At 31.5% G+C, this 12,240-nt stretch overlaps 1 protein-coding gene across 3 annotated transcripts in view; it reads right to left on the minus strand.

Moving 5' to 3' along the window:
* The window catches only part of SI (sucrase-isomaltase), a 148,012-nt gene that overhangs the window by 24,081 nt on the left and 111,691 nt on the right, over positions 1-12,240 (minus strand). For all 3 annotated transcript variants that reach the window (XM_074405608.1, XM_074405610.1, XM_074405609.1), the window contains 8 exons: positions 11,228-11,396; positions 9,195-9,291; positions 8,986-9,098; positions 8,769-8,894; positions 7,192-7,320; positions 5,965-6,075; positions 4,137-4,199; positions 1,245-1,361 (listed from right to left, as the gene is read on the minus strand). In XM_074405608.1, the coding sequence (XP_074261709.1) occupies positions 1,245-1,361; positions 4,137-4,199; positions 5,965-6,075; positions 7,192-7,320; positions 8,769-8,894; positions 8,986-9,098; positions 9,195-9,291; positions 11,228-11,396 (925 nt within the window). The remainder of the gene's footprint in view (positions 1-1,244; positions 1,362-4,136; positions 4,200-5,964; positions 6,076-7,191; positions 7,321-8,768; positions 8,895-8,985; positions 9,099-9,194; positions 9,292-11,227; positions 11,397-12,240) is intronic.

Raw genomic sequence — 12,240 nt, forward strand, 5'->3', positions numbered from 1 at the left:
CAAGATTACACATACTCACTATTCTAAACAAACAAAATGATAAAACACCTTAATGATATTAAAGTAGTTTAGCTCATTGTTCACTTTTTTCAGTTTCCTTTTGAAAAATAAACTGTTCTCTTTTCCCTATATTATGTATTATATCTATAAAAATGAGTTTATTTCTGTATTTCCAAGACACATATTATAATAGTATGTGTCCCATAATCTTTTTCCCTCCACTCTTGCCCTAGGCCTGATATCAGTTGATTTTATTTTTAAGACTACAAGATATATTAATAGTTTAAAATGCAGATAATTTTAAGATGTATCACCATTGAGCACATATCTCAGAATCTCAGTAGCCATAGATAAAAGAATCATGATCTAAATAAATAAATTAGCTGCCATTTAACATGGATTGCCTCCACCTGAAAACAAGTTATTTTCTCTGGATCCAGATGTTATTCTCAGGAATGTACTTAAGACAATCCCTTATAGTACACAGCTTGATACAGCCAATCAACTTAGGTGTTCCATAAGTTTTTTAACAAAATATATACTTAGTACAATCTTAAAAGTTTTCACATAGTGACACCTGCCTAAAGCCTTCTTCAAGTTAAAAAAATAAGTAAATTAATGTTTTCCACTGGAAAAATCAACAGAGTAAAATTTTACCTCCAGAAATAGAGATACACTACATAAAATTTTCTGTATTAAGAATTTACTTGTGGCAAAGTAAATTATTTTTATGCTATCTCAAAAATATATTATTAAAAATCTTACTACTATCATTTTAAGGTTACACCAGAAAAGAAACTTTAACAGACAATGTTACCAAATTTAAGAAATTACTATTTCTTATACAAAGAACTCTTGGTTATTTATTTATTTTATTTTATTATTATTATTATTTTATTGCATTTTAGGTTTTGGGAGTACCAGTGGTTATTTAAGACTGAGATTTATTCCTATGTTAAATGAAAGTAAAATAAATGTTTCCAAGTATTTATTAATATATAGAATAAGAGGATATTTTGCTTTTTGAATTTTGCAAATTGAAAATGTCCAGGAAATAGCATTCATACACATAAATTTAGTTTTTAAAACTTTACCTGTCCTTTGCATTAAAAATTTCTATGGGGGAAAAAGTGGACTATTTTTCAAATAAAATACTTTGTTGACATTATTTTAGCCTAGTAATAATTTTGCATAATCATGCACAATAAATAACTTAAAATACACATTGTTCAAAGCTTACTTACAATCCACAAACCATCAAATTTCATCTGGTCATTGTAAAAGTCGAGAATTTCTCTTGCCCACCAACTTGCTGTGGAAGTCCTGAAGAAATCTGGAAAAGCTACATGAGCTCTGGAAGCCTGTAAAACCAAAATTTAGACTCACATGTGGGAAGTCATAAGAGATTATATATGTAGAAATCTAATTGTATCTGGCAGATTCATAAGTCATGTATGACTGATAACAAAGGCAATTTAAATGAACCTGAATTACATAAATGCGTGTGGTTTCTTCCTCAACCCTTTTAACAGCCGTAGAAAGTAAAGAGGGATATGGGTGAAGAGAAGAGGGCAGTATTCGGATCCTATATGAATTACAAAGAAACGGATCAGAACCAACAGAAACATATCTTTAGTGCTTCCTAGAGTAATGGGGAAGCATTGTTTTCTCTGTTACTGCAGAGCCCATACTTGAGGTTTACCTCTGTGGAGCACAATGGAAGAGGAACCAGCCATAGTAAAGCCTGTTTTTACAAAGCTTTCTCACTTCTGAGAACCATGTCACCACCCCAAACAACTGCTTCTTTTTGTCTCTCACATCTAACCCTTCCCATCCCAGCAAAGAAGAGGTGTTTCATTCCAATCTCTGCTAAGAATGTTCCCTACTTGCCAGTCCACGTATAAAAGTTCCAATGTCGGAGTAACCCTATGTTAGCAGTAGATGCTGCTAAATTAATTGAATACGTCTCAAAAACATGAAACCAGGATGATTTTTTGGCACGTTAAGATTCTTTTGTAACAGCCTTAACAGTCTTCTCCAAAAACAGGGTATGGGAGGACATAAAGAAAATGCAAAGAGTAGGGAATATAGAGATTTATAAAATAAGGATGAGGAAATTTTTATTTATTATTTATTCATTTTGAGATGGAATTTTGCTTTTGTTGCCCAATGGAACAACTTCGACTCACTGCAAGCTCTGCCCCCTGGGCTCAAGCGATTATTCTGCCTTAGCCTACAGAGTAGCTGGATTTACAGGTGCCTGACACCATGTCCCGCTAATTTTTCGTATTTTTAGTAGAGATGGGGTTTTTAACATGTTGGTCAGGCTGGTCACAAACTCCTGGCCTCAGGTGATCCACACGCCTCGGCCTCCCAAAGTGCTCCGGTTACAGGTGTAAGACACTGCACATAAGCCATTCTACATAAATTGACACTGTCTTCCAACACTTATATAAAAATCCATGCTTTTCTTTCTAATGGTACACACTATTACTCAAGAATAGTGGGTAGAACTCAAGTTGAAATAACACTTTTTACCTCAATGACCCAGTTTGGTAGGTTCAATTCTTTGATGATATTTTAACAGTAGTTTTGGCAAGTTTCAAGCTTCCAAACTTTTCACATTTACCTAAACTTATAAAATTTAATGATTATAAATTGATCTGCCTAAAAGAAGGATCACCAACTCTTAGTTTCGTTGGTACTTTCTATTTCTCTTGTATTTCTTTTATTTTTTACTCCTCTAATCTTTATTTCCTTCCCTCTGCTAACTTTAAGTTTATTCTTATTCTAGTTCATTGAGAGTTAATGTTAGGTTATTTATTTGAGATTATTATTTTTAATATGGATGTTTCTTGTTACACACTTTCCTCTTAGTACTGCTTTTGCTGCATCCCAGAAGTTTTGCTATATTGTATTTTTATTTTTGTTCATCTGAAGAAATTTTCTAACTCTCTTTTGATCTCTTCTTTGTTCCACTGGCTGTTCCAAAGTGTGTTGTTTCATTTCCATGTATTTGTGAATTTACTTATTTCCCCTATGTTTCTGATTTCTAGTTTAATTTCACTGTGGCTGGAAAAGACGAATGGTATGATTTCTAGCTTCTTACAATTTTTAAAACTTGTCTTGTGACCTAACATGTGATCTCTCTTAGAAAATATTCTATGGGCACTTGAGAAGAATGTATATTTGACTGCTTTTTGATGAAATGTTCTATGTATGTCTGTTAAGTCCATTTGGCCTACAGTGTTGTTACAGATTGCTGTTTCTTTCTCAACTTGCTCTTTTTCTATTTTTTATTGAAAGTATGGTAACAAAGTCTTCAACTATTATTGCATTGCTGTTTCTCACTTCTGTTAATGTTTGCTTTAAATATTTAAGTGCTTTAATGTCAGGTGCATATATTTATAATCATTGTATCTTCCTAATGACACCTTTGTCATTATATAATGACCTCTTTTGTGTTTTGTGACAGTCTTTGACTTAAAATTTATTTTCTCTGATAGAGCTATAGCCACTCTTGTTACCTTTCAGTTATAAATTGCATGTAATATCTTATTCATTCTTTTTGCTTTCATTAATGAATCTTGAGGATAGTATACTGAGTGAAATAATCCAATAACAGAAAGACAGATGTAGGATTCAACTGACACGAGGTATCTAAAACAGTTAAATTCATAAAAGCATAGGGTAGAATGGTAGTTGCCCAGAACTGTAAGTAAGGGAAAATAAGGATTGCTAAGAAATAGGCATGAAATCTCAATTTGCAAGCTAAATAAATTCTAGAGATCTGCTGCACAACATTGCCCCTATAGTTTAAAATGATTTAGTATATGCATAAACATTTATTAAGAGGGTATATCTCATGTTAAGTGTTATTACTATAATAATGTTTTTAAAATAAAATAATGATTGCTTAGATTAAATAAAGCAAAATATAAAATTGCTTAATAGGATGATTGAAATACTTTGTTATTTAGGAAAATTAGCTAAATTTGATCCAAATATTGTCTCACATAGATAATTTAAAATGGAAATCTATTTTTAAAGAAAAGTATTCAAATTGAGTTATTAGTTAAAATAGGTCTAAGTTTTGAATTTCTTTTCATTATATAGTTAGCCAATGTAAAACTTACATTAACAGCTTCATCTTCAGTTAGAGTTTTATCTATTGTTATATTGGGCAAATCTGGCCAAACCTACAAGAGACAAGACATGAAAAACAGATCAAAACATAGTAAGTATAATATGATTGCTATGTAAATGAAGTGTAATGGAGTATTAGAGGAATATTCATAACCCAAAATCCTCAGATCTGTAATCCCTTTAAATATTATTATTATTGGCATGTGTATCATTTGCAAACTATTCCTAGTGTCCATATTAGTCTACTCCTTAATATGGCAAATACAAAATAGAATTGTCAACTGTTATGGTAGTTAGTGATTTTGAAAATAAAGCATATAACCAAAAGGTTCTGGTCAAAAAATAATATGAAAAATATATGCTAAATTTAATTTAATACAATACGTTAGAACTATTTCTAGAATTATTCCAGGGTTAAAAACTAAAATCAATAAATATTTTTTGTTTGAAAGGAAGTAAAGATCGGATTGAATAATTGTCATATGGAGTCAAACATTCCTCTGATTTTCAGAATTCGTACTAAATCCTCTTCTCCCTTCATCCCACCACGATTCTCAGCCTGACCTCACTGCCTACCAACATTTTCTTTCTTCTACTCCAGCCAGAAACATACAAAACAGAGCTCAAATTCAGTCATACTGAAAGCTCCGGAAATTTAGATCTATATTGTAGAAATTAGAAAGTCCTATATAAATGTATAAATAATCCATCAAAAAGGAATTCTTTACAAGGGATTAGCTACTTGTAGAGAATAGTGCTCTAAAGGAAGGGAAGAAATAATAGAAATCTGATGAAATGTCTAGAAATACAGAATGAGGAAAAAGTAGGAAATTAAGAAACAACAAAAAAAACCTTCTGGACTAATATGCCTCTCAAGTAGCTGGGGCTACAGGTATGCGCCACCACACCTGGTCATTTTTTAAATTTTTTGTAGAGACAAGGTCTCCCTACGTTGCCCAGGCAGATCTCAAACTCCTGGGTTCAAGCCATCCTCCTACCTCAGCCACCCAAATTGCCAAGATTAGAGGCCTGCTCCACTGTGCCCAGCCCTGCCTGTATTTTTCACTCAGCTTTCTCTAATGTTTACATGTTATATAACAATAGTGCAATTACAAAAACCAAGGAATTAATGTTGACACAGTACAATCAACATTTATGAAACATGTCTGCATTTCACAGGATTAATCATTAATGTCCTAATTTTGGTCCAAGATTTAGAAAGTCTCTCATATTTCATTTAATTGTATCTCTCATCATAAATTTTTTTGAGGGTTTTGTCACTGCTGTTCATTCTAGTTATGACTAGCATTTTTTCTTGATTGGTTTATATAAATCAAAATATTTTTATAATATAATCATATATCAGGTTTGAATATTATTGCTTATATAAAATACAGTGAATTATAATTCATGATCTAAGTTAGAACTGTAAGTATAGCTGTCAAAACATGTTGTTGCTATTATTAATGAGACTTTTTAAAGAAAAATGAACATTTATATAACTTGTAGTACAGAATAATGAGTAGCCATCTTCCTAATGGTAGTTTTAAAATGAATTACAAGAGGTACCAAGAAATATAATAAAATACAACTTGAAGATAAAACAAAACATATTTGGACATATGTCTTATGTGAATTATTTCTTCGTGTCTAACAATTTGGATTGAACTCAACAACTATACATTATTTTATTAGTTATTAAACCATTACATTTCTATATACCTCTCCTGAATGTTTTTAACTTTTACTAATTAAATGGAAACTTTCATTGAACTATAACTTTTGTATTTATTGTATTTTGAGATCTCAGCTTAGTACCTTTGCCCAGCAAATATCATTGGTGTTAGGCCATTTGACAAAAACATCTTCCTGCTGTCCTCTTTCAAATGCAGGGTAAGGCTTTGTTTCATTTCCTGAAATTGCTGGATCCTAAAATTAACATGAAACATAAAAAAGGTACATATGAAAAAATCATAACTACTTGGATAGCGATTATGAAGCATAAATTTTCATTGCTACATTATCATAATATTGCGCTCTCACATGAAATGACAAATGATGCAAACATTAGTGTTCTAGCCAGTTTGCCCCCAAATTTCTTAGAAGGAAATTCTAAGGACTTTTGGAAATACAGTAGCTATCATTGCAAGCAAGATTAGTAGAGGTTTTTATCCTGTTTTATTTCTATTGTGAGATATCTGGCTACTTAGCTTACTTCCTATAAAAAAAAATTTCCACTGTGCCACTGCACTCCAGCCTGGCAACAGAGCAAGACTTCATCTCACAAAAAAAAGAAGAAAAAAAATTTCCCCACTCAATCACCAATGTGAAGGCAAATTTTTAAATATGAGAAACATCAGAAGCAATCCCAGAGAATGACTTAAGAATTGTATAAAAATAGAAAATCTACCATTACTTTTTGATAACTTGTATAAATAGAAGCCAATATGTAGCTTGGATGATAACTAGAAAACAGCTTGCCTTTAACTCAGTTTTGGATTAAAATCTCTAAAGATACACCTAAATGCAAAGGTAGCTGGTGACAACCCATGCAAAAAAAAAAAAAAAAAAAAAAAAAAAAAAAAGAAATGCTAATATTGTAGGTTTGGGAGTATTATCCAAAGTTATACACTTTCTATTATGAGACATCTTCCCCCACCCCCCTCATTTTAGGAGAATTAGTAGAAAGAAGAGGCCGGGCGCGGTGGCTCACGCCTGTAATCCCAGCACTTTGGCAGGCCGAGGCCGCTGGATCACGAGGTCAAGAGATCGAGACCATCCTGGTCAACACGGTGAAACCCCGTCTCTACTAAAAATACAAAAAATTAGCTGGGCATGGTGGCACGTGCCTGTAATCCCAGCTACTCAGGAGGCTGAGGCAGGAGAATTGCCTGAACCCAGGAGGCGAAGGTTGCGGTGAGCCGAGATGGCGCCATTGCACTCCAGCCTGGGTAACAACAGAGAAACTCCGTCTCAAAAAAAAAAAAAAAAAAAGAAAAAGAAAAGAAAGAAGAAATAAGACTCAGATAAACTCCAAGTACTGACCAGGATAATAATGTATCTCATTCCTTCTCCCCTTATTTTGTCAACAAACTGAGGAAGGTCCTGGAATGCTTCACCAATTGTAAAGTCTAGTTGCCTTTCCATGTAGTCAATATCTGTGTACTGAACATCCTGAAATATACAAAAAATGATGACAGTAGGGTAAAAAATACAAAAGAGTAAGTATATCATATTTTATTATACTTATAAAAATTACAGCAATATGAAAGCTTAACTAGATCCTTAAAAAAATTAAGTGGTTTAGTGTTCAAGGAATAAAAGAAGCATGTAAAGATATAAAGTGTTCCAAGAAGAACTTTCTATAAATGTTCTATTTTGTCAACAATTCATTTAGTAATTTTGATTTAGAGGTGAAAACTGTTCTAAGTCAGTATATATTATGTAATTCTCAAAGGTAACAGAAATAAACTGGGCAATAGGATTTATGATGCTATGAAATTATGTTAAATGACAAATAGAAAATTCATACAGTGTATACAGAAACAGGTATTGTTGTTTTTAGGAACTATAAAGAAAATATTGGATAATTTCAGATAATTCTAATATTGGCAAAAGGAGTTCAACAAATACATCAATTACTATAATCTTGTTCTTGTAATATCCATCAAAGTCATTTTTAGGATATCAGCCCTGTTTATACATATAAGTAAGTATTGTTTAAAGATAGGTCCTTGGAAGTATGTTTAAACTAAAAAAATACTTGAATTTTATCATTGAAATATTTAATTTTTGTCCAAATAAAGAATTTATTTTCTGTCATTTGACATTATTTCAATTTCTTCTAGGTGTTAAGGAAAGCATGGCAAATAATTTATACCTCCTTTGTAATAACAAATTTCCACTTGCATGTCTCTGTGTCATCAACATATACAATTGATTTTCCCATAATAATTACTCATGGAACCCTATATTGGATCCTACTATAAATACCAATGTCTTATAATTAGGTTTTTCTGATTGTTCTCAGAATAAATTCTTATATATCAAGCCTTCCATATTTTAATGTTTAAGTGTTACCAGCAGCATCCCTGGGATTCCTTAATTTTGTTAAAAAATGAAAATTCATTCATTGATAATTTGTGGATACTTTAGAATATTTAGCTTTCTGCATACTGAATGAATTGATATTATATATTACAACTATTATCTATTCCAGGGTAAAAAAAAAAATCAGTTCCACCTCCCACTTGTTCTCTTGTGGATGATACAGATTTCTTATCTTGTGGATGATACAGATTTCTGTGAACACTAACATAAAGAGAACATACTGACTACATGTGCAACCCAGAGTTTGTGAGAGGCAAGCAAGTGCAGGGTGACTTATTTAGCACAACTCACCATGATAGAATTAGGAAGGGAAAAGGAAAAGGAATGTTTTTTTTTTTTTTCTCTCCTTGACAAAGACATTGTATATAATTCGCATATCCAATTCATAAGGTGCTACTAAAAAACAAAGCATTATTACCAGCTGCTTAAATTAATTGCAAAGTACATATAATTATTTCATTCTACTTTTTCATATTACATATTTAATATTGTTTTAAAATTGATATACATACATAGGGGATGCTAGCATTCACCATAGCTTCATATACTTCCTTAACCTCTGAAGTATTTGCATATCCATAACGACATAATTGGAATCCCAAAGCCCAATAAGGTGGCATGACTGGATGGCCAATTACCTTTAAAAAAAAAATCATGTGTGAACTAAGAGGATTACTTTATGCTATAAACATTTTAATTTTTTTTAAAAAAAGAAATATGCAATCATACTTCATGGTATTGCTTTGTTGCAACTTCTGGGGTTGGGCCCAAAAACATATAAAAATCCAAGATTCCTCCAACTGTGCGATAAGTTAGAGCAGGAGTTGGCTGGAATGTAACATCTGGAAATCCAGAATAAGATTCCATTTTTATCTGTGTATGTTTGTTTACGAAAAAGTCACGTAAAATAAGAGACATTCAACAAATGATTGTTTTACCCATTGCATTGCTGTTGAGTAAGAGAACACCATGAGCATTGCCTTCCTCTTCTAGAGCCATGTAATAGGGATGAAATCCGTAGGAATTAAGTTTATACTGAAATTTAAAAATTAAGCACAATATAAATTTAAGTAACAATAGCATGTGAATGTTCTTTATTTTTTTTTAATTTTATTTATTTATTTATTTTTAAGAGACAGGGTCTCGCTGGGTTGCCCAGGCTGGAATACAGTGGCTATTCACAGGTGTGATCCCACTCCTGATCAGCACGGGAGTTTTGACCTGCTCCATTTCTGACCTGGGCCATTTCCCCACTCCTTAGGCAACTTGGTGGTCCACAGCTCCTAGGAGGTCACCATATTGATGCCGAACTTAGTGCGGACACCCGATCAGCATAGCACACTACAGCCCAGAACTCCTGGACTCAAGAGATCCTCTCACTTCAGCCTGCCGAATAGCTGGGACTACAGACATGCGCCACTGTGCCTGGCAGCATGTTAATTTAACCACTATTTTAAAATTTATTATACAATTGAAACTCCGTATTTAAATTCTCCTTTTTCCAACTGTAAACTATGTTTCAGTTAAATACATGTCTCCCTAGAAAATAATTATTTAAATTTTTACTGCATTAGAGTAATTTATAAATATAAATAAATTAATATACACATATGTAACAACCACAAATGCTTCCACATTAACTGATGTAGAATGCCTTTGCCATTAGTGTGATTTCTTTCCAAAGGTTTTATAAATTGGTACTTTTCCCAAAGTAAAATGTCCTAGAAGTGATAAAAGTGATGAATATAATTAAACTGTCCGGAAAATGTCTTCTTTATATATTTTATATTTATAAAACATTTAAATTTTTATATTTATAAAATATTTAATTCATTGTTCCATACTGTAATCATAGTCAGATATTAAAAGATTAATATACTTTTGATTGTTAATATAATACATAAAATTACCAGTGAAAGTAATTTTATAGTAATTTATTTTTAGGAATATGCAAAATTACTAGTGAAAGTAATTTTATATATTAAGAATCAAAAGTATATTAATTTAATTATATCTGTACAGATGCTGAAGGAATTTTAAGAAATTGATTTTGGTAAAATATATTATTTCAAGTTGGTTTAAATAAAAAACAGCCTTCAATAACCTAAGTTTGGACTATTATGATACAAATGCAAGCTGTTTAAGCACCTAACAATAAAAAATGATTACAACAGCACACAGACTTATAGTGAGATACTGAGCATATCCTTTTAAGTACACATCGCATGTTAAAAATACTAATAGGATAATTTTGATTAAAATATATTTTTATGATATGTTTGGAATATTATAAGTAATATTAATTGTTGTATACTACATTAAATATTCATCAAGTGTGTTGCATTAACAAGACAAATTTTTGGAAAAAGTGTAATGAATATATAAAAACACATTGTAAAGATGTAAAGATAAATGACGGGGTGATGGATGCAGCAAACCATCTTGGCACGTGTATGTCTATGTAACAAACCTGCACATTCTGCATATGTATCCCAGAACTTAAAGTATAATAAATAATTTTTTTAAAAAAGATATAATTACCAGTTTAGCCACACAAAATTACACAACTTCCACTGTGGGTTATAAAGAGGAAAAAGATCAAATCAGTATTTGAGAAGTAAAAAAACAATCAAAGTAACCTTTAGGGAGTTATTTTCTAAAAGCTGGAGTAAAGGTAAACTTGACAGGAAATATATAATCATGTTCTTTCTACACATTTGCAACAGTTAAAGTATTGGGTCAAAGCCTGGCTTCTCACAGCAGTCAAGCAAATTTTTATACATCCACTCCTCTACTTCTGCCTGTAATGTATGATGACTTTTTGGGTTTGTTTCTCAGAAAATTGCTGTAGCTGCTCTGGAGATCTCTAGCTAATGCCCTTGTCATTACTTCAATCCTAGCACACAGGCCTATAAAGAAGTGGCTTGGATTCCAATCATGGTCTTAGTTGCCTCATGGAGTTGGTACCTACACCAGGGGGTTGGTCTCTTGTGAACATTCCCCAAGTGTGCCAGTTCAGATCTCGCTTAAATGCTGTGTGTTCCACTTCCCCAAAACCATATATATATTCTGATGGCAGGCGAGTCGATATTTGAATGAACTGGTCATTGAAAGCAAATCCAGGCAGGCAAGAATCCCAACTGAAAACAAAAGAAAATAAAGCTATTTCTGTCAAAATATATGCAAGGTAGTATCACAAATAGTAATGGTAATTCTTTCTTAGATTATCTAAAAATCAATATTTTATCTCTATATTCCTATTTATACCCAGGTACCAAATAAAAATAATTATTCTAATACATTTTTTTTCTTTTAGCTAAGGAATATGTAAAATATGTTTCATATATTTATAGGGGAATCATTGTATTTATAATGTAATTGTATGTTTTTATTTAGCCAAGTATTTCTTTTAAAAATAAAACTAATTTGAAATAATAAATGACTTAATAATGTGTGACCTAGAAATTAAAAGTTCTCAATTTTCCTGCTTCCTTGAAATAATCACAATACATTTTTTCTATATGTAGAATAAAAAGAAATCAATATTATAATGAATTTTAAGCTTAATAGATATTTAAATGTCAAACTCTGACCAGTTGCTACTTACAATTGTGTGTTTCTTTTACTTCATGTTCATAAAAATAGGCATGTATGAAGAAACGTGTTACAAAGAGCATAATATTATTCAACTCATTTGTGAGAAGAACATAAAAAGGAAGGAAAGTAACATTGGCAAGGAGAGGAAACATAAGTATTACAGGTAGTCTGGACATATTTTAAATTTTTATATTTATTATTTTGGAAAACTAATTGAAGATAGTGCTGATCAAATGACAATAAATAATGCCATTGTACCAGGATATTGCAAAACATGACTTAGCTTCCCATGTATTTGAACAAAAATGTTTTCATAAAAACAAAATTATTAAAATAATCCAGATATAGTTTTAGTCATTATTTGTACATATCCTGACAATACCAGAA

The sequence above is a fragment of the Saimiri boliviensis genome, chromosome 9 (genome assembly GCF_048565385.1).
Source record: "Saimiri boliviensis isolate mSaiBol1 chromosome 9, mSaiBol1.pri, whole genome shotgun sequence".
NCBI lineage: Eukaryota > Metazoa > Chordata > Mammalia > Primates > Cebidae > Saimiri > Saimiri boliviensis.